We start from the raw sequence: 24,122 nt of genomic DNA, 5'->3' as shown, positions 1-24,122 counted from the left end.
ATTTTCTTACTTTTTCTACCATATCTGTATTTTCTTGAACTACTGGACTTACGTGATACAGGAGGTTGCTTAGTTTTTTGAATAGTTTTAATCGCTCCCTTTTCCCCAGCTGTGTTGCACATCTGCCTCACTGTCCCCCTTCATTGGAATGCATGTGTTCATTGCACTGTCCTTTCTCTTCCCTGCTCCTTGCACATAGTCGTCACTATTAAAATTCCAGTCACGACAGGGCCAACCATTACGAGGGAACTTTGTTCTGAGCATGGTTCCTAAATGTAAAAACATTAATTTAAATTTTCTGCCTGCCATTAATATAATTCAATAAAATAAAATATACAAGATGATTAGTTTTGTCTAATATCCCATTTAAATGCCAAGTAAAAATAAAAGTCTAGTGTTAGATCAGAACCAAGCACAGGATATCTGATTCAAATTAGCTTTTGGGTAATTGTTTGTCACTTGATAAAACTGAGATGGCCACAAGCCTTGAGTCCCACAAAGTTATGCCAGAATATGTATACAAAGATGTCACCTGTAAACAAAATAGTACATACAGTCAAATCGTTGGACAAACACGCTTAATGTTTACGTGACTAAAAAGTCAACAATGCTGCTTTGCTTTCAGGCTAGAACTGATGTGTGGAATTTTTCTACCCAAATGTCTACCACAGAGTATGCTGGTTTTTGTTTGGTTTCAATTTGGGATTTGGGTACTTATTCTCCACCTCCCACAGAAAGGCACCATTCTTCAAAAATTGCTTTTGGCATTTGCAGTCACTTCCAGTCCCTTGTCAGTTTAAGTCAATTAGGGTAAATTCTATGTAGCTTTCAATAGGTGAAGGTCCCTCTGCTGGTTACTTGAAAGACTGATGTTCAACTGTTAGAAGAGTCCCACCAGCAAAATATCCCAGGCTCTTTAAAGTGAATTTTAACTTTGGATCATCCTAACTGAAACTGCTTTCATTTCCAAAACAAAGACTGGAACCAGCATTTTTTCCCCTTTGGGAAAACTTGGTGCAGGGTGGTGTTCAGTAGTCACTATCCTTATTCTTGTGCTTTCACTGTTTCTCATCCCTTTCCTACTGACTTAAACTGTTTTAAAGGGGGGAAAAAAAAACCCAGTATTACCAAGGTCTCTGCACTTGGGGGTGGGGGAAATTTCTAAATTAAGCCTGTAACTTTTGCATTTGTTTCTTAACTTTCCTTTGATTGAGACATGGGTAAATTATACAAATGAGCAATCAGGCTGCACCAATGGTGAAAACTTTGACATACTGTCCCTAGTAAACTTTTGTATTGAAAGACTTTGAAATAGAAAGGTTCTAACCAAACCTGTTAGCACATTCCACTTAGCAAAACCATCAAATTGACACTTCTCAATTGCTCACTGGACTGAAGAAGCCCAAGTTTTCCATCCAGTTAAAAGGGTTTTGTTCTTGTTCAAGTTTTATGTATAAGGTCCTGTTACATTTGTGGTCTAAACTGGGTTGAAAGAATTACAAATTTGTCCATCCACAGATGAGAAACATCTGGACTGGAAGATTAGATCCAAGCTGCCACCATGAGTCATGCTAATCAAGGGCCAGACAGTGGGGAAACGAAATCCAGAGTAGGTTATCTGATTATTCTCTCAAAATGAGGTGAAAACAAAAAGCCCTCCCACAACCTTTCATAACACCCCCCGTTACTAAATGAAATAGACTAATTTCCCTCAGAGGAAATGAAGGTATATATCAGAAATAGAATCTATCTTAAAACTAGTACTAATGATCACATTTCACAAGAACTCTGCTGGATGTACAGCTCTTAACATTTTATTCAGCCAGTTGTGGAGCCCACATCTCTTTGTGGTACTTGTTCTCTGTGGAAGATTGTAAATCTTAAACCTTTGCACATTCTCAAGGGCTTTATAAAACAATGTGATAAACAGTACTTGGCCTACTGCTTACAGCTTACTATGTGTATTTAGCTAGATGCTACCATGGTGTTTAAGAATATGGATTCTGTCTGGGATGTATTCGGTCTCCTTTCAGAATCTCCCTACCATTACCGTTAATAAAAGCAAACGGGACCCTCTAGGGCCACTCTCGTAAAGCAATCCCCTCACCAGCCAGTGTTGTGGCTTTGTAGCACACCCTGTATCTACTGTATTCTAGAACACTCTAATGCTCCTACGCTGACCCAGAAAAGGTTTAAATGTTGAAGTCACTTAAATTGCATTTGTTGCACCATTGTGGAATCTTGATTTGTATTATAGTGCGCCAAGGTGTAGAAAAAGCTTGTGTCTTGGCTAATGCACCATTTCATCCTCAGACTTACAGGAGTATATTTCTCAGTCTTGAGACCAGTATTTTTTATTAGTTATGTGTTCAACTGCCTTTATTACACCTGGTTATCACAATTCAATTCTCAGATGTTTCAGAAAAACCTACCTCTCTTCGACTGTAGATGGAAATAACTGTGAAAAAATGGATGCAGATATCTTCTAGTTTGTGCTAAACACACTGCTTTATTTTTACAGCCCACGTCTTTCATGAGGATACGAATTAAGAGGCAGTCTTGTTTTGTTTTTCAAAGACATCTGATAGAGATTTTTCACTAATGTGAACCTGATTTTATCTATTCAATTCTGTAAAGATTAAGTAAATATGTATGAAATTTAATGCCTCCTGTGTATTCTTTTGTTAACCATGACATTGATTATGTAACAATAAAATCCAAAGAGATCTGTTGTAGATAGATAGCTGGTTTCTCAGGTCTTAACAAGTTTAATTATTTTAAAACTTTAAAAAGGAGTGTGGGGCTAATCATTCTGAGTGGGTGGCAGAAATCTCAGTTTATGCAGTCAGACCTCTGTTGGTACCTTTTTTGCCTGTAAAATGGATGATTCTAGAAGAATTCTGCAGTGGGATTTCTGCTGAGGCTTTAAAAAACTACAAGGATTCTGAGTTTTCTCCAGTCTCCTGCCTTAGCATACCCCAGTCTACCTGTTTGCATAAAAAGGGATACTTGTATATAGGAAATGACTGACTTGGTGATGAGCGAAAGGTGTTTAATCATCCATGTAAGAGGTCAGGGAAAGTTTCTCTGTAAAGAGTGAAGTATTTAGGCCTTCTAGGCCACAGAAGGTAGAGACCTTTAAAAAACTTTAAAAACCTTTCCTAGCTGGCAGGCTGTACAAGAACAGACCTTTGCTGGTCCCCACTACTGGGAAAGCACAAAAAGGATATGGGTCCAATGATGCATAAGTTAAAGTAGTTCTAGGTTTACAAGTCTATCACCCATAAAATACACCTAGCTTCTTCCCTACCTTTGGATGAGGAAGATGCTTGTCATGTACCCTGGAAAGAGAAATTCAATACATTCTCAATGTGCATGTATTAACAGTTTCTTCCCTTTCAAAATGAGGCAGGTAAGAAATTGGAGACTGCAGGATTTACCCATTTCTATTCAAGAACCGGGACGGACATGTGTGCACGCACACACACAGCTACTGTGCTCCTCAAAGAATAAAACAAAATTTATTTTAAAACTTTTATTTCTGCAAAGCCAATTGAGGTGTTGGAGGGAAAGGGGGTAAAAGTTATTCTTGCATATCTGGGAACAGCAAGCACTTAGTTGGAGAAAACAGGGACTTAAATCAGTTGAATCAAAGGCAGTACCCTGCTACTTGTATTTTAAAACGATGTTCTTTCTTAAGCAACATTCCTTCCTCCCCTAATAGCTACAATATGATACAGACAGTACGCAATAGCTCACTTGAAAGTGCTAGAATCAGAGGATAAAGAATGCCATATGCCATCCCAGTTATATTTCCTACTATACAATGCCTTTTGGGTGCTTGGTAAGTCAAGCATTCGTGTGGCATTACATTCAATAGAAAACCCCTCTCATACTTTGGGTTTAAGATCCTTGCCCCTCCAGTTCTGACGCCGTGACATCTGACTCTCCATCATTGTAAATATTTTCAGCCTGGAGAGGAACAACCAAATAAATTTGTAGGTAAATCTGTGGTTTTTATAACGTCATCTAAAAATAGCATTTAATAATTCTATCTGACCAGGCTTTAAGATTCAATGACTGGTGTGTTTCAGTTTTGGAAATTAAATGTGGACACATTTTTTGGGTAATTTATTTCCTGGTTTCATTTTGTCTTCCCCCCAGACCTTATTTATACCTAGCCACTAATGCACGACTATCATTTCAATTATATATTGTTCATAAAGGGTGTTTTCCAAAAGCAGTTTCAAGCATCATTCAGAGTGGTTGTCCTCATGTTTATGAAACATCTAAATACCTTAGAATGCCAAGTACTTTGTGCTCATCAGAGAACCGAATCTTCTATGAGTGCCTTGACATTTTGCTCCTGTGTCCTTCATGCCTGTGACACAGCAGACCCTGGTCACAGTGCAGTGATGCTGAGACACCACTTGATGACTATTGCAACAATCATGAAAATCGGAGCAGAAGATGCATCGTCATCTTTGTATTTATATAGATGTGTGTAGAGATTTCCCCCAACCCAACAGGTGACAGAAATAATGGATAAAGCCCTGGATTGAACTCAAGACTCTGTTAAAATGGAAAAAGTTCTTTTAAACTGTTTCCTTTCTCTAAATACTTGGTTTAATATGCACCTAAATATCTGAAATACTTTTGCTACCTTAACATTAGCCATAAATCTCTTCTTTCCAAGATAGTCATTTAGGAGAAAAAATATTTTAGCTCACCATCTGCCATATTTGCATGATGTTATCCTCTGACACCGAGCAAATAACCCAAGGCTCATTGGGGTTCCAACTGAAATCTGGTATTTTGGCGGTGTGTCCTCCATGAATGAACTGTTCTTATTATACTGTCTGCTCCCATTTATATGGAACATCCAGAATAGGGGAACTGAGACACAGAAAGCAGACTGATGGTTGCCAGGGACTGGTGGAATGGGAGGATGGGGGCAGGGGGAAACAGAGTTTCTTTTTGAGGTGATGGAAACATTCTAAAAAACTGATCTGTGGTGATGGCTGCACAACCCTGACTACACTAAAAATCACTGAATTGTAGACTTTAAATGGGTAAATTGTACAGTATATGAATTATGTCTTAATAATGCTGTCACCAAATACATAAAAAAATAAACATATTACTACACATTATTTTCCAGGCACTCAAATTACCCTTAAGTGAAACACTGTAAAAATCTACTGGGCCTCTAATTTACCATTTTCAGTACATGTCATAAACAATCACACTAACCTCCAAGCCCTCCATTTTGCAGTCATCCTTGAGCTAGAATTTAAAGTTCTAACTAATTCTCAACACAAAAGGACCAATTACAAATAATCCCATCTGCATATGACATTTCATTTTGTGTAAGAAAGCCAATATATACCAGGAGTTCTGGAGGTCCATCTTCTGCATCTTCTGCTGATTGCTCTTCTCCAATTTTACTAAGGAAGGACACAATGCTTTCAATTATTGACATTCTTGTAGCATGAATATACGCAAAACCATTCAGTCCAGAGAGCTTATCTTAAAACACATTCACACCCACTAACTCTAAAAACAACTACTGCTATTCAAGTAAGGTTTTTATATGAATGATTTGGTGGAAGATGTGATGTTTACTTTCTCTAAATGTGAAGAGAGCTGTTTATAACTGAAGCTGCAGAATGGGGAACTTATTAATAACAAATATTAGCTTAAGATCTGTTCAATATTTTACCTGCGTTGTCTACTGCATTACAATTAAAAGCTGAGTATATAAAATATCTAAACAAGAACTGATACAGAGCTCCTATGCTTCACTGTTAATCAAAGCCTTTTCCATAAAGCAGTAAAATACAATTACACATCAGTATTACAGATCTGTTCAAAGATATGGCAACAAAACATGCAACTTTAAGTAATATAAACCAAGGAAAAGTTTTTAGTTTTATTTTCCTTCTCTTAAAAACTTCAGTTTGTAGAATTTGCTAGCAGTCCCACAGTGAAATGACTCCTAATCAAAATTACACACCAATATCACAGCCCTATCTTTTATCTAGTTTGCTACCAGACTGTGTGCTAGTAATACCTGCTGAAAAAAGCCAAAATACAGAGCCTTTCAAAAGACAGACATTTTTTTCGTTCCCATAAAACTAATCAAACAAACCCAAACATGTAGGATTGCTAAATAATTCCAGGCATGAGACTTCCAAAGTTTACTACAACTAACTACATTTTTGTGTTTTAGGTTTTTTATTTTACTACCAAAATTGTTCACAAATAAGAGAGGCAGAATATGCTCAAATATTTGCTTTCAAAATTCCCCCACTTTTAAGTATCCATCAGGGCCAGAGTTTGTTCCATGAAAACTCTGAACATTAGGTGTTTAGAAGTTTCATAATACTAGAATTTTATTTTTATGTCTCTGTTACATACAGTGAAGGATGGGCCTGCTATCTGTGTAATTAAGGCAGCCTTGGTTTTAATACACTGAATTTATTCCACCTCAAAGCAACAGCTTTAATACAAGTAGGAAATAAATTATTTTTTGATAATCTAATGATTTAAACTTAAGGTGATGGCATCTTCTGGAGAAGTTTATTACTGAGCAACTCTATTAATGGCTCTAAAGGCCCGGACAAAAAAAGGAAAGGCACCTGCAATTCTTAGAATATCAACTCTGAAGTCAAGGGATTTTTAAGAAATTGGGAGAAAATCTGTTATACAGAATAAGTCTCCAGAAGAACATAAGCTCTATGACAGCATGGGCCATGCTTATCTCGTTCACAAGTGTTCCCAGTTGTTACACAACCCACAGCAGGAGCTTCTATCTGCTGAATGAACACACAGAAGAGCAACTGTACAGAAACTCTGAGAAAGGATAGTCCAGGCGGTGTACTGTCAGACCCAATGAAACATGAGCTGCTAGCATCTTCCTCCTTTTCTAGAGCAAGAGTGTTTTAAATAAAATCATTTGGATGTTAAAACACACACACACACACACACTTCATGCCTGAATATTAAAAGAAAAGCAAAACTGACAACATTTATTTTACTATTTGCTGATTCAACAATTTATATTAATAGAGCCAAGACACTTCAGGGAAATTATTTTAATATCAGGTTTATTAAAGTGGTGTTAACAAATTGCTCTCCTCAATTTATGATCATGTAATCTTCTGATTAGGAGATTCAATTTATGCTTTATTTTGTCACTGGATTCTGAGTTACTTTAAATCCCACACACTGAGACGGCGATCAGTACCGCTTGAAGCCAAAATAGTTTCATTATGCGGACACCAGTGGACCTAGCAATACATATTTTGAAATGTATTTTAAAAAGAATCACCTATTCCTAGATTTGTGGATACTATTCTAATCTTTGAGATTTTCCCACCTCCTGTTCTGTATCCTCTCCTTGGCCCACAGCCCCATCCCCCACCCCCTCCTAACCTTTAAGTGCTCTTAAATGGACTAGCTCCTGGGCCCACCTTCTATGCATGTCACTTTCCAGTATGGCAGGCATCAGTTAGTGGTCCCAATAAACTTAATTCATCCCCATAACCATCCCAGAGGCTTTTAAGTTTTCATGAGCATCTATCTTACACTAAGCAAATCTCTATTTTAAACCGTGTACAAGAGAGCTTATCTTTTTACACGTCAACCCATACAGCCAGCATACCTTAACTGAAGAACCTTGGATTTTCACTATTTAAACATCCTATTTTGCAAGCCTTTTTTAAAAAAAAATTTTTGAACTAACATCCTCTCAAAAAGATTCAAATGATCACCCACTAGTTTACTCATATAGAGCAAAAAGGAGCTTTTTAAAAATACAATGTCCCATCCCCAACCATATAATATGAAAGAAATGCTTAAAAATCTGATATACAAAGAAGTGTTACATACCTGGAAAATTTCATCTTTATGAGACTCAAAGGTGTGTAGTTTTAATTTTAAATTACGCAGATCCCATAAAGCTACAGTCTGAGGAAAATAAATCAAAATGAATTCATTCCACACTTCACATAATTTTTAACTATCTAATTAGAGACAACTGGGTTTGTAAGCACCAAATATGCAAAAATTTAGAAACCTTATCCGCAGAGCCAGTTGCTAGAATGAACTCGCTGTAGGGATTGAATGACAGACAGTTGACCTCGGCTGCGTGAGTGTCCACCAAGTGGCTTGGCTTGGAGGTGGTGTTGGACCTGGTCCCATCTAAAACACAAAGACACAAAGCCAGCATACCCCGAGGACGCTTGGATTCCACCCGCTTATTCCACACTCCTGGTTCGGTCCTCACTCCACATCTGCCATTTTCTCGGTGAGGATCCCCCTTAACAGAGACACCAGACCAGCAGAGAACTAGAAAGTAGGTCTTTCCAACCATGAAATGATCAATTCTAAACCTAATGAGAATGAACTAGGGCTTTTATTTCTGGTTTCTCTTTTATTAGATTTCTTAGTCATGAACTATTTTAAGAATACACTAAAGGACAATGTAGAGAATAATGTAACAAACTGATACCTAAAACCTAGGCTGGTCAAATTTCAATATTTTGCCATAATATGCCTCAGGTATTTTCCAACATCAAAAAGCATTACAGTGGTTGAATGAGCCCTGCCACCACGCCGATCGGATTGTTTTTTTCTCTTCCTCCAACTGAAGTCACTCTGATCCCAATTTTGGTATTTACCACTACCAAGAATGCTTCTTCACATTCATTTCTGTTTTTCTTTCTTTTTTAAAATAAGAAACAATTGTGTTTATTCATCTCGCCCAGTAATCATATGTAAAAAGCCATTACAAACATATGTGCAGTTGATAATATATTAATTAGACCTCTACAAAGCTGTTTTTCTTTTAAAGTTAATGCTACAACTTAAGACATCAAACCACAGTCTCCAACAATCACTGATGGTTATTCGGGACACCCATCCAACAAAATTCTGAGGAATTTTCCACCTTACATCATAAGTTTCTGATCATCAGCAACAGATCCAAACAGTGACTCATGGAGCAGATGCCAGGCCACATCTACCACAGCAGAGTGGCCAGTAAAGATTGCTTTAGCATCCACAATTTTGCCTTCCTTTGGTCCTGCATTTATATCCCACAGACAGACAGTCTGAAGAAGGAAAACAACAACAACAAAAAATACAATAAAACTTATGAGAATGAATTTAAATACTAGCATCTTAATTAAAACATTTTCATTAAAATAAAAATAAAACTAGATAACTACATAGAAAAGTTATAGCTATATGGCTAGTTAGAAATAAACATAAGGGAGCGAAATATAAACAAAAGTGAAACTTCCCAAACAGAATCAAGTGTGTCTGGGTGTAGCCTCCATGACCTACTTTGCAGAGGGCAAAGAAACTACCCTGAAGTGGGGGAACCCTTCATGGTGGCAGGCAAAGGACATGGGGTTCCGAGTTTCTACTTCCATCCAGCCAAGTACTCCAAAGTCATTCAAATGACAAATCACCAAGAGCCAGGTGCTCAGTATCTACTGAACAGTACGAATCCTTACAATTCATACTGAGTTGGAAAGAACCAAAACTATAGAAATTAATAGTCTTCTTAAAAAGAAAAACCCTTTTGGGCAAAGTCTCTCACTTGCCAGCAGAAACCATTGCAGGCATCTGGAGACTGGCAACAGCTGAGTGACCCTGGGCCAGAAACTCACACTAGACTACGCCGAGAGGCCAAAGCTCCCAGGCTGCATACAGACCCCCATGGCGTGCTCCCGGCAATGTCAGCAAAGCCCAAGAAGAGGCAAGAGGGCCCTCTGCCGGCCTCAGAGACCAGAGCGGCCCACACATTGTGAGGTTTCCACCTTCTCTTGGCATCCCATCACAAAAAAGTTAGGAGGGTTTTTATGAAAACATATTGCAAGCAATGATTCTCACCCAATGGTTTCAAATAAGAGGCAATTCCATTAAGGCACATTAGCACTAATTAGAATTCCACTGATACTGGTATGGGTTTCATCTCTTTTAAAATTACTCTCTCATCTCAAAGGGTTTCTGTAACAAAGCTTCTTCCCAGTAATAGCTACCTTCCCAGTAACAAAAAATAATTTTATACATGGCACATGCCCTTCATCTCTGTTGTAACTTTCACACTCAGGCAATTTACATCCTCTTCCCATCTCTCTCCCCTGCTTCTCACACCTCAGGAGACTGGGAAGACAGCAGGAGGCCTGGTCCGTGGGCAGCCTTTGTGCCTCTGCTAAGTGTCAGCTATTATTATCATTAGCACCTTCCTGCCTTCTACAGGTTATTTCCATAGGCTTCTGATAGAGCTCACCTTCCCTACTGGGAACCTCTACCACAGGCAGATCCCTGCACCCTGGCCCTCCTGCCTCCCACGCAGCTGGGCTGCAGGAACCCACCACCAGCTCCATCAGGCAGACCAGGACTTTCAACTGTGAACAGCACCAGGGAAAAATCTGTTCTGATGGGGCGGCACCCCTTCCAGGGGTAACAAGAATGTCGTCACTGGTCTGATTTTACGGCATGATGTGGGTGGTCATGGATCTGGCCTCTTGTTTTCCAGGCAGTTTTCCAAGCTTCGTTCCTGAGCTATCACAGTGGTGGGAAGAGCTACCCTACCCAATGCCCTTCAAAAAACTCCCTTTCTGTTCATATCAGCCAGAGTCAGTTTTGGTTACTTACAACTAAAGAGCCTTGATTTAGGGCAATTATCTGTTCTGAATACTTCAAACAGCTTAACGCATAATCAACAAAAATACAAAAATATAAAGGAGGACTGCCATGTGACAAACCCTGTTCTAAGCACTGGGGATATGGTAATAGAAAAGACGAGGGAACCTACTCTTGTGAAGCTCACATAGAATGTTAACTGAGACCAAGTTACATGAGCTGAAGTCTACTCTGCTTTCAGGCAGAATCATAACACACGCTGTTTGCTTGAAGCATGGGATCCATGAGAGAAGACAGCGGGTGGTTAACAGTGAGACTGCTACAAACCACTGATCAATGATAAGTGAACAATACCACTTTGTATTTGGGTGGTACTTTTGTTAAAATATTTTATTCATTAAGGGTGCCAAGGCAATTCAACAGTCTTTTCAATACATGGTGCTGGGAAAACAGGATACCACCTGCAAAAGAATGAAGTCAGATCCCTACCTCACACCATATACAAAAATGTACTCAAAATGGATCAACAGCCTAAATATAAGAGCTAAAACCATAAAACTTTAAGTTTTTTAGATTTGACACCAGAAGCACAGAAGAAAAAATAAAATGTAGACTTCATCAAAATTAAGCTTTTGTGCTTCAAAGGATACCATCAACAAAGTGAAAAGACAACCCACAGAATGGGAGAAAATGTTTGAAAATCACATATCTGACAAGGGACTCAATCATAAAAAGACAACCCAATTTAAAAACAGACATAGAATCTCAATAGAAATTTCTCTGAAGATATACCAATGGCCAATAAGCACATGAAAAGATGTTTCACATTTGTCATCATTAGGGAAATGCAAATCAAAACTACAACAAGATACCACTTCACACACACTAGAATGGCTATAATCAAAAAGACAATTAACAAGTGATGAAGAGGGTGTGGAGAAACTGGAGCCCTCACTCACTGGTGATGGGGATTTAAAATTGTGCAACCACTTTGGAAAGCAGTTTGGCAGTTCTTCACAATGTTAAGCAATAGTGTTACCACATGACCCAACAATACCACTCAAAGACATATAACCAAGAGAAATAAAAACATGCCTACACAATAACTTGCACATAAATGTTCAGAGCAGTATTTACAATAGCCAAAAAGTGGAAACAACTCAAATGTCCATCAACTGATGAACGGATAAATAAAATAGTCTATCCATACAATGGATTATAATTCGGCAGTAAAAAGGAACGGAGTACTGATACATGCTACAAGGATGAACCCTGAAAGTATTAATGCTAATGGAAAGAAACCAGAAAGAAAAAGCCACACACTGTATAATTCCATTTACATAAAATATCCAGAATAGGCAAATCCTTAAGAGGCAGAAAGCATATTAGTAGTTTTTAGGGGCTGGGGAGAGGTGGAATGGGGTGGGTCTGCTAATGGATAAATAAGTTTCTCTTTGGGACATCTGATGAAGAAAATGGTCTGGAATTAGACAGTGGGTACATTAACAATATACTAATCTACTAAAAACCACTGAACTGTACACTTAAAAAATGGTTTATATTAATCTAGCCCTAAACACTCCGTAGACTTTCCATTATAAGGCCCTAGAGATCATCTTTTATATAATGGGGTGCCTTTGGCCTACCCTCCCTCCATTCTAAGGCTGCTTCAAAAGAACTGTGCAGAATCCCAAGGCTCCACTGGGCAGTTTAAAAAAACTATTGCTCTAAATCCTATGAAAATATTCTCACAATAATCTGCAGTCTCATGTCAGGAAACCTTTCATCTATATAGTGCTCCTCACTGTGGAGCTGTCCATGACATTTTCTTTAACTCTCAGGATGTAAGTAGATTAGGAAGAACACGTTTCTCACACGGTCATCAGATGCACTTAGGAGATGTCCACTCAAATTAGAATTCCAGGAAAGACCATAGCCTTCCTTCTGGTGACCTCTTAACCTAAAATCAGGATTACATTCTCTGCTTGGGTCTAAGAAAAAAAGAAATACATCAAACATTAAGTTATCTCTTTATTAGAACTGGCAAGAGCAAATTCTCACTCCTTCATTGAGTGTGCCATAACATTTACTGCAATGTCTGGAAAAGCAATGTACATGAATAAGGACCTGGTCTGACCTGTTATTGCTATGAAAAGCTGTTCTTTGTTCTTCGTTTTAAATACTCAATTGCAAACCAGTCTCATGACCATCAAATGACTGGTTTCACTGGAAAACCTAATACTATGTCCAACACAAAATTACTGACAACTATAGCTAGCTATCTAATACATTTGGGTGGTGGCAACTTCCCTCCACAGGTCAATTTTTAGAAATATTGTTGCAAGGTAAGAGTGAACCAAGCAGGTCTGGTTGCTCAGTCCTTGCAAGTCTCAAGGGTAGCCTGCAACCACCAATGACCCTTGGCCAAGCCCTAGGAATGTTCTTTGTATCACTGATCAATGAAATTGGGTACACCTGGAGCAGTGGGGCATGCTGTCGCAGCTCACCAAAACTTGTCAGAATCATTTAGTAAAATTCATGAAACAGCTAGTAGCTGGTTTCATCACTGGAATCCTGAGTTTTGGTTACCATAGCTAGTCACATAGCAGGATATGTCTACGTGACCAGACCTCCATAAAACCCCAGACTCTGAGACGCAAACAGGCTTCCCTGGACAGAGGCATTCATTTAGCCCATGTCTCTGCAGTTCACTGCTAGAGAGAATGCAAGTTATATGTGGCCCTGGGGCACAGAGACTCAGAAGCCTGTGCTCCACCAATCTGGACTTTGCTTGATGTTTATCTTTTTCTTATTGCTTTTGCCCTGTGTCCTTTGTTTAAAAACAACAACAACAAACACCTTAGCTATTGCGTATAACCTGCTGTTAAGTCCGTCTGGTGAATCACCACACTTGAGGGTGGTTGAGGGACCACTGAAACAATTTTAAACCTTTAGAAATCACAGCGTATACTACTTCGAATGGTTTTACAAAATACTACCATTTTGAAGCAAGAAAAAGCTCAAGTAACAGCCTGACTTTATTATTCCATACCTGGCTTAGCAGGGTGCTTTGTATAGTCAAAAACCAACACGTCAGAAGATGGTGTTTTTGTAGCAATAATGTGAGGATTCTGTGGCATGTAACGAGCACAGTTTACTTCTCCTTCATGGTTAATTTTAATCTCGCATTCAATTTTTCCTGTTACAGAACCAAAGCCACCAAATTCTAACGTGAGGAGAAAGAAACACATACTACTTAGGATTAAAATTTACAACTCAATTCAATCAAACCAACAGATTTTAAGCTAACAGTAACAAACTGACCAGAGAAAGAGAAAACACAAAAAATACTTGTAATTAATTTATTCTTGAAGCCCATTTGCACTGAAGAATACTGACAACATTTCACGCAAGTCAAGTCAGCTGTACTTGTATGTAGAATTTTGTTCTGCTTTAGGAGGAAAAAACTGGCATCTTTCACTTGTAAAAATGATGTAGTTATTTAACAACGTTTCAGATAACCACATAATAAACACTCCAACTAGCTTTTATAGTTCAACTACAACTCATTTGAAAGCACTGCACTGAATTAGCATCTTATTTTAGGTTTCATCTGAACAGGAAAGGTTTTCACAACCACTCCTTGAGTGTCAAGTCAGAAACATCCTCAGACCAGAAATCCATGCTAACCCCATCCAACCCCAGCACACACACTCACATGCTGGTTCTGCTAGTATCCATGGTTTAACTGCTAGTGGAGTGCCAAAGCTAAACAAGGGGGCTAAACTCTCAATCTGATGTGTGAATACAACTGCAGTTTTAATGTAGTAATGATAATAAAAAATAGGCCTTGGCAAAGTGATGAAGTGCACAAAAAATATGATAATTTCTGAAAACCAACAAGATGTTAGCAGAAAGAGTAACAGTAGACAACATCTAAGCTGACAGAGCAATTAAGAACATTTTCTTTTTTTGCTCACAGATAAAAACTTGAATTGGCTGCTGACACTTAACAAGTTAGGCAGTTTTGCATTATAATTATTTCTTCCTGACCTCAACTGCCTCTTCTTCACACATTACTTTTTAGCTCACCCTGTGTCTCAGGTCAGAAATAGCAAACTCAAATGCCAAATGGAGCCAGGCAGCTAACAAGTAAAGCAGATGGGCTAAGGCCTGGAGAAAACAGACCTCTCCTAAATGGTAAGTCAGCCATTTCTCAGTTCTGGCCAGCTCTTGCTATGTGGGAATGCATTAAGACCACTGACTCCCATGCCTTAACATCAGCACCTAGTCATTCTCTTCTGTGACAAACACAGCTTACTATTTCAATGTGGCTGAAAATCATAACCCATTCCACACAACTACTCCACCCACTACTCACACAACCATATGCAACCACCCATTTCCCTCTCAGCACTTACCTTTTGCATCGTGGCAATGAAAGATGTGCATCTCAGCCTTCCTCAGATCGCCTGCCTTGATCCTATCACTTCCTACCTCCTGTGAAACCCTGTTCCATTCCTGCCCCTGCTTTTACTTCCAACATCCCATCTCATAGACTTCACTAGTTCTAACCCTTCTGCTACAAAGATACTCAGGTTTCCCAATTTATTTTGCTAAAACAACCTTAACAGCTGTAAAAAAAAAAAAAATTGGGCTTCCAGGTAAGATTCAGTTTGAACACAGGGCTCCGAGTTCTCAAAGTTAAAAAAAAAACCCTCCACTGTCTAATGACAGTAATGGTACCCACTAAAAAATACCAGTATCATAAGTAAAAATTTTAAAAGGTGTTGACTGAATTGTTTCTGCCACTCGTTAGAATGCAATACACTGGACATGTAACTTCATTTGAAGTATCCATAATTTATGTATGGAGACTGAATGTTAAACTGAAAGTCCAGTAAGTACATATATTACAAGACTAAAAGCCATTTTAAATATTCTGATTGTAACAACATTTGCAGAAATAATGTATAAGGTTGACAACAACCCCAAACACTGCCAAGGTTGTGGGGGAATGGACTGTAGACTGTGGGAAGTGGTAAACTGGGTAATTCACTTTGGAGAATATTTTTATATTATTTTGACAATGAACATACCAATAACTCAGCAATTCCACCACACTAGATAAAACTCTCCCTGAGGTGTTCAAGAAGAGGACATGTAAAGGATATTCACTGCTGCACTGTTAGTAAGAGGAAAAGAAGCAGATACAATCCAACTGTTCCTTGGTAAGAGAACAGACAAACTAAGGTTTAATCAAAACGGAATACTATACAGCAGTTAAAAGAATGAGAAAGGTGTCTACATGGTATATATACATATAAAAAAACAATGCTGAATGAAAAAATGCAAGCTGCCCAACAATATTATACACATTTAGTACCATTTAAGTAGGAAAAATGAAAATGACACTAACTTCAGAATAGTGATTAACTCTGCAGAGGAAAGCTACAGGGAGGAAGGGGGTAGCAGGTAGTGGGGCTTTAGCTATAATGCAATTATTTTATTTTCAATAAGGAAAATACAAAAGCAAATATTGCAAAGTGTTCGTATCTATTAAACCATCTGAGGGTGTGAGGAGAGCGTTAACACAGCAGGTCTGCTTGCTTAGTCCTTGTGTCTCCGAGGGACACTGGAACCATGATTCACCCTTGGCCAATTTCTGGGAACATGAACCTCAGAATTTCTTTACGTCACTGATGGACTGAAGATTTTGTGGTGTACACCTGGAGCAACGGACCGTGCTGTACCCGTTGGTCAGGGTTGCTCTGCACAAACACCAAGACTGCTAATGGGCACCTGGTTTCATTACTGGGTCCCAGAGGTTTTGGTTGCCATAGCTACCTGTCAGCGAGATGTGCCTACGCAACTAGTAGCCCTCACTTCCCTGAAAGCCTGGGACCCTGAGCCTCAAATGGGTTTCCCTAGGGAAAGATATCCCACACGTCCTTGCGGTTTGTGCCAGAGAAAAAGCACATCCTGTGCACATGGCTTTGGATGAGGCCTGGGCCAGACCTCCTTGTACTTATCGATGTGTATCTTTTTTCTGCTGCTTCTGTTCTGTATCCTTTGCCATAACAAATTTTAGCCAAGAGTATAATTTGTTATTGAATATTCTGAATCCATCTAGCAAAATCACCAAACTTGGAGGAGCTGTGGTAGTATCAGAACAGGGGGGGTAATGTGTGTCTGACACTCCTACCTCCAACAAAAAGAAAGAAAAGCTAATAGCTTCCATAATTAACTTTTCTACTACACTACCTCCTACTCCCCCCCAAAAAATCCATTAACTGTTTAGTGCATATGCCCTCAGATTTTTAATATGCTTTTATCAACACATATTATTACTTTTACCAAAATGGAGTATTGTAATTATACATAGTAATCATTCACTTAATTTATTTTGGATCTTTCCATTCCAGTGCAAATAATTTTACCTCACTCTCACTGACTGATGAACAGTGTTTCAAACATACCATAATGTATTTAACCAATTCCCTTTGAAGCAACATCTGGGTTGCTTAGGTTGATCCTAATTTTTCAGTCCTGCAAATAAAGCTGTTGTGAAATCCTCATGCACATATGGATGAGTAACTCTAAGATAAATTCTTAGACGTTAAACTGCTGGGCCAAAAGATATTAGTATAAAGCTTTAAAAGCACGTGCTTAAAAAGAGACATACACCCTTTGACACTGGTATTGGAATATATGGTATACCTACCACCCTTGTCACTGTCACAATGGGAAGCATCAAACTGTGCATCATCATTCGGAATATGTACTCGAGCCACCACCAAATGATTCTGCTCATCAGATGTGTGAGTCCCCAGAACTAGCCAATGAAGAGCATAATCCTTTCCTTCTGGTCTGTTTTAAGAAAGAAAACTAAGTCACACTGATTCTACAAGAAATCTCCGGGAGCTAACAAATTCAGTCTAGTCTTCCTAAAGCACACCAAAATTTCTTTAACATATATAGAGAGAGCATCAACTATGCACCAGCACTCTGCCCCCCCGGCCACGAAGTTACCAGCTTTACAACCCCCACCTGTCCAAATGTAAGGAACTGTTCTAATAACATGCAGAGGGCTTGCTTCTTTCCTCAAAGAGCCATCTTCCTCTGCCTCCATGTACCAGTGGGAACAGTCTTTTCTAGAGCAGCACTCTGGGGCAGGTAGGTCCAACTCAGTAAACACATACCAACTCATCTACAAAGCAGTCCATTCACAGATCCCCACACTAATAAAACACAATGTCATGCCTATAAAATGTCTTCTGCCCATAGTCCCATTTTATTAAATTAAACACTAGATGTTTCTGATTTCCCAGTAAGAGGCAATAAGGTAGAATAGAAAGAATAAAGAGTTTAAATCCTGGTTCAGACTAAAAATCAGTTGTATGTAATTAGTTGAATCATAACTTTCTTGTGGGCCTCAGTCTCTTCACTTAATAGTGTCTAAAGTTTATGAAATGGGGGCTCCTTGATTTTCTTGAGGGGGTCTCTGTTCTCTCATTCTGTGATTCACAAAGAGGTGGAAGAACCTGCTAATGCCTCTTGGCACCCTGGGCCAATCAGTAATTTTTGCATCATTATGTATCTACAGGGGTTTCCTATTTGTATTACCATGAGGAGCAATTTTTAACTGTGCTCCACAGTCCCAAACTTTGAGAGGAGGGCCATTTATCTGTTTGTTTCTAAGTTTTGTTGTTCAAAGGATTCTGCGGTTTAAAAAAATAGGTTTGGAGATTACTTGTAGGATATACTTTAACAATAACTGAAAAACACAAGACAAAATTTAACCAAGCTAAGATGTGGCTTAAGGTAAAAAGAACAACAAAAGCACACACAACCCTAAGAACAAAATAGGGCAAACATGGCTAAGCAACAGCAACTTGTTTGAAAAGACAGCGGTCTTAGTTGATGCATGCTCAGTAGATTACAAATATGATGTGGCTAACAAAAAAGGTAATTCACCTCAGATGGTCTTGAGAGGGAGTGAGCATGCATGCATGTACTCATTTCTAACCGGTAAAGTCATTTAGAAAATAAGGCTCTAAGCAATGTACTTTAGGAAAGATTACATGAAATGAAGTATCTATAGAAAGGGAACTTAAACGTATCATATGAGAAACAGTGAAAAAAACAGGAATGCTGGAGAGAAAGGAGCAATGCTACCACACACAATGTTAGGACTGATATAAAAGGAAGGAAGGGACTTTTGTGGGGGGGGGAGGTTTAAGCAGTATACAAAGACCAACAGATAAAAGTTACAGGTAAACACATCATTCATCACAGAAATTTTCCAGGGAGCACTGTCCCAAGAAGAACGTGGGACAGTGGAGGATCTTAAAAAATTCCTCGACTCTCATAAAATTCTATGAAACATTTCTCCTGATTTGATCATCATATAAGGATTGTTCTCTTCACTACAAATCCATTCACCTCCATCATTAACACAGGCCTACTTTCTAAACTAATCAATAGGAAACTATTTTCCTCCAACACTGGATGCACCTAAAAGCTGCAGAAACACTAATTGTAAAAGAAAAAGCTTGTCCCTTTTTCAGTGCCAGAATCCTTTGACCTAGTGACTCCACTGCTAGGAAATTCACTCAACGATGAAAGAAGTGTGTTTTATTACATGATTATTCTCAGCAGCCCCGTTCATAGTCATAAGACTGAAAACAACCACCTAAATACCCATCAATCAATAAGGAACTGGTGCCATAAAATTATAATATAACCATAAATAGAATTCTATGAAGTTCTTAAAAAGAGCAAAGCATATTCAAGCATGCTGACAGGAAAAAATCTCCAATATGTATAAAAACTCTTCATGAAAAGTCACATGAACAACTTGCTACCATAAAAAAGGTAGACAGGAGACACATATGCACTTACCTATGCTAGTAAGATGGATAAGAAATTGAAACCAGTTGTTTCTGCCCTGGGGAAGGGAACTGGGAGAATACACAATGTGGAAAGGGGACTTACTTTTTACTCTATACACTTGTGTATTTCTGAATTTGAAAGATTACAAAAGCCCTTGAGGTGGAAACCAAGTCTCAATATATTTATTGAGAAATTATTTAACAAGAGATATGAAACAATCACCTACGAATCTTAAAAAATAAAAAAATTTAAAAAACCACATCAATTATTTGGACAATTACCTAACTGAATTTAAGAATATCAGCTCAGAATTCAAGTAACAGGAAGCATATTGCATGTAGACAGAAGAAAGGCCCATGAGATGGAGTAGGGTCTAGTTCCTCAAAGACAGTTAAGTGTAGCCCACATTTCTACCGTTCTGCTACTGATAAAACACAATCACACTCCCTCCATACCCCAGACAGAACCCTGCAAAAGCACCCCAGAGCAGTCCTCAACATCCAAGAATGCAGGCTGGCTGGCATTTTCTTGCATTCCCAGAGCCACTGCACTTCCCACAATCAGATCCCACAACCTCTTTGTGTGCAAAGAACACCCGGAATATGTAATGTAGTTAAAGCATTTTCTGGTAAGTTCCTAAGTGTGACTATAAACAGCAATCTGTCTGGGCCCAGAGGAACATATAGGTCTATTATCTTTAAAACCTTTAAGGCAAACACCACTATAGGTAATGTTCAAAAAGAATTTTAGTTAGCTGTTATCACTGAAATAGAGGTATTTCCACCCTAAGAAAGGGAAGGGAAAGGAATGGAAGAATCAGCATCAGCCACCACTTTAAGCTTACCGGGTGCTTACTACGTGGCAGGCCTTCAACAGGGATGATCTTATTTCACTTTCTCAAGTGTAGGTGGTCAGTCCTACCAACCTGTCCATTTACAGACCAGACAACGTGGAGACAGAGACTGAACATCCTTCCTAGGTCACAAAGCAGGAGCAGTGTCCAAACCCAGGTGTCTAAACTGAAAGCCCCCTGCTTTTCCTACAATGTCACAGGTCAAAAAGAGCCAAGGGAATGTAAATTAAGTTGTGAAAAAGTTTTTAATTTGCGTAACAGGAAGACAGAATCAAATCCACAAGACGCTCCAAACCAGAATCTAAATACCCTTAAATATATGATGCTCAATCTATTGTAGAAATCTACCCGTGTTTAGAAATCTCCATTATTAGTTCTCGGCTGCCCTTCCCACATCTGTACATTTACCATGAGACATTTGGGAACACCAATGGAGACCCTATCTGTGTGGAATCAAATGTCTGCATATGGAGAATCTAGTCATTATAAGTTAATTTTATACAAAACTATGATTTTATAAAATAAGTAAAAATTCATAAAATATAAAACAATTAAAAATTTTTGTAACTTGTCACAAAAATCCCCTTTATAGAATATTTGACTTAATCCTCATTAAATTATATGCTCATAATACCCAAATTTAATACATCTTTAAAGTCCGTGGCCAAGTTCCTGCTGGAAAAAGGGAAAGCCTATGAGAAAGGGAGGCTAGTGCAGGGGCTGCCAGAACTCTGGAGCCCTCTGGTCTGTGTTCTTAAGCCCACTCCTTTACTTACCAGCTGGGTGACCCTGGGCATGTTTTTAACCTCTCAGCCTCAGTTTCCTCATCAGCCAAACGGGGTAAGTACCTACACATTGTAGTACTGTGGTAAGGATTAAACCAAATAAAAGGACGTAAAACTCTTCAGATACGCCAGACCCTGTTCTAAGTGTTCAATAAATGTTAGCAACTATTACCAGAGAACTTTTAGGACTAGCTGAAAAAAAAACACCCTTTTGAAAACTAACAGCAATCTCAAAGTATATTCCATACCCTTTCTTTGGGTAACTGTTACCAAATTCTTTTCCCTTTGCCAATTAAAATGATTTATCCTGGGCGCCAGTTACATGGGCACGTTCCCTTTTTAAAAATTCACCAAAGAAATTCACCTTTACAATTTGTGCACTCTTCTGTGTGCATGCCGTTTTTCAATAAAGTTTGAAAGAAATGCAGTAGTCCGGGGCCCAGAGAAAGGCTGCTCCATATTTAAGCCCAAGAAACGTCCAATATATTCAGTGTTTCCCACAAACATCATCAATCTCACAAAGGACCCTTTCTCCCCTTTTAATGCCACACGTATACATCAGAAATCACGCCATAAGTCACTTACATTTTTAAAAATAAAAAACCACCTATCACCTCATCCAAGGACTAATGATTACAAGGTTACATTCCAAGTATAAAACGCTAGGAAATTTAAGGCCGACAGTTAAATTTGTGCAAAATAAAAGTTGCCAGAAACCCTTACTTAGTCACTTCAGGAAGCCACTGAACGGTAAGACTCGGCCACTGAAGAGTGTGGGTCATCACCAGGTCATACAGAAATGGTGTATTCTTCTTCCAGATTTTATATTCTTCATTGATGACACGCTCCTCCACAGTATCTTCGAACACTGAAATTTGGAGAAAGCTCATACGATTAAGTGGCTGAGAGAGATCGAAGTCAGAAGCTATCCAGATACTGGAGAGGTCACCTCGAGATGGCCACACCTAACAACCTCTTTCCCTTTACCTCTATTTTAGAAGAGAACAACTGCTTCCCCAGAAAGTGGAGAGAATATTAACGCCAAGAAGCTTATTTTTTTGCACTTTGAGACAAATACCTCCAGCGAATACACAAAAGGATTACAACCGGGACGTCAATCTGCCTCCAATATTACAAATTGTTTTGTACATTACAGCTGTTCGCACCTACTCTAACAGGATGGATGATTTGGATCTAGAGGATCTCCACGACCCACTTGGAGAGACATACCTACACGTAGCAGGAAACCATCAGCCCCCTCCCTCCATCCCCCCGCCAGGAGAGGCCCCACAGTACCCGCGCGGGCAGCCATAGGCCGGGCGGCTCCAGAGGCCCCGCGGACAAGGCCGCCACCCTAAGACGGTCGACGCGCGCATGCGGAAAGGGCCGTCCTCGCCGCGACCCGGTGGCGGTCGCCTCCGCCTCGAGGCCGGGAGCGCCCTAAGAGACCGCAGCCGCCCGGGGCCCAATCCTAGGCCCCGCGCCCAGCTCCGGAAGTGCTCGGAGCCCTCTGCGCCGCAGCCCCGTCCCGCGCAGGCCTCCTTCGAGGCGCGCGCCCAACCTGGCGCCCGGCCCCGCCCCCTGCTCTGCAGGCCAATTCGCGCCTTTCGCTGGCGCGTGCCATGGTCTCGTGCGTCCGCCGCCCCTCGCAGCCCCGGCGCGCGCCGCCCCGCAGAGCCTCTTACTCTCTTTACTCGCCATCTTGCGTCGGGTCGTTCGCCCCTCGCCGCTGCCCCGGACTCCCCTCGTTAGTCGAGAGCAGCCCACCCGCAGGCGCTCCGGCCTCTCCCAGGAGTGTCACGCACTTCTAGCCGCCGAAGCCTGCGCTCCGTTGCCGCCTAGGTGCTCCCCAGATGCCATGTCCTTCTTTCCTGCCTACTCCCCGCTCGCGGGTACCGAGGTCTGTGCTGCTCTTCTCTTTCGCCAAACTTGGAATCAGACTTCTCAACCCGCGCCTCTCAGCCCGCCCAGGCTGCTGAGCGCAGGCGCATCCGCCCTGGGAAAAAGTGAGAGGCGGTAAAGGCGGGCCTGGGAGCTAACAGCTCCTGCGCCTCGGCCAATGACGTGAGGCGGGCGGGTTTCACGCAGCGTTCGGGGGCGGACCTCTGGGGGTGGGCGGGGCGGTCTGCGGCAGGAAGTTGGCAATGCGCAGGCGCGAGGTCTCTCCCGGCGCTCCCAGGGCTGGCCGCGGCCCGCGGGAGCGGATGGGAGCGCGCGTGGGCGGAGCGAATGGAGGCGGAGTGGCGAGCCCTCAGGTCGCGGGGCGTGATTGTCTGAAACTAGGTGGTGGGGGCAGGGAGGGGGGTAGGGAGACTGCCGCCGCCTAGCCAAACAAAATCTCTGGGGGAGAGAGGAATGTGGGGATTCCGGGTCAGAGTTTTAGGAATTGTTTTCAGTTCTCAAATTAGTGTGCCCTCAGAAGGCTCCTCGGTAGTCACGGCTCGGTAGTCACGGAAAGGTTCTTCTCGAAGCAGAGGCTTGCCTCTCTTAGGGCCGGAGCACCGCCCCCTCCGGCGTGCGAGATGGGAGCGGGGTGGGGTGCGGTTTGTGGATGGCGAAAAGGACCTTTTAAACAAGTCCCCGGCGTTTTCTGGCTGCAGAAGTCGCCTAGGCCGCGCTGTTAAGGCTAAACGTGCGGCCTGTGGGGGCCCAGGCAGCCTGATTCTGGTGCCATCAGTCGGGAGCGGCCTTGAGTTAAATTTTTCATTTGTTCGTAAATTTGGGCCCTTAACAAATGATGGTTTGCGGTCTCTTCGTGGTGCAGGGAATTTAGGCCCCTCGCTGGCGCGTCCCGCCTGGAGCCCAGGCCCTGCTGAGTCATTCTTAACCACCTTCAGGGGTCCTTGGACAACCCCACCCACCCCAGCCGCAGCTGGGGAGTGCTGGGCTGGGCTGCCCCGGGCCGGTTTCCCTAAAGCCCTGTTCTCCGA

At 40.7% G+C, this 24,122-nt stretch overlaps 1 protein-coding gene across 1 annotated transcript; it reads right to left on the bottom strand.

Moving 5' to 3' along the window:
- Window positions 1–3,903: 3,903 nt before the first annotated feature.
- LOC119525904 (histone-binding protein RBBP7-like) lies at window positions 3,904–22,893 on the bottom strand. Its single transcript, XM_037824695.1, is given in 12 exon segments — window positions 3,904–3,972; window positions 4,731–4,841; window positions 5,390–5,447; window positions 7,216–7,292; window positions 7,894–7,971; window positions 8,081–8,205; window positions 8,954–9,116; window positions 12,535–12,650; window positions 13,712–13,885; window positions 17,384–17,529; window positions 21,916–22,060; window positions 22,878–22,893. Coding segments are annotated over 12 exon segments (1,278 nt in total).
- Between the last annotated feature and the right edge of the window lie 1,229 nt (window positions 22,894–24,122).

Source organism: Choloepus didactylus (genome assembly GCF_015220235.1).
Source record: "Choloepus didactylus isolate mChoDid1 chromosome Y unlocalized genomic scaffold, mChoDid1.pri SUPER_Y_unloc1, whole genome shotgun sequence".
Classification (NCBI taxonomy): Eukaryota; Metazoa; Chordata; class Mammalia; order Pilosa; family Megalonychidae; genus Choloepus; species Choloepus didactylus.
This window is presented reverse-complemented; position numbering and strand designations above follow the sequence as displayed.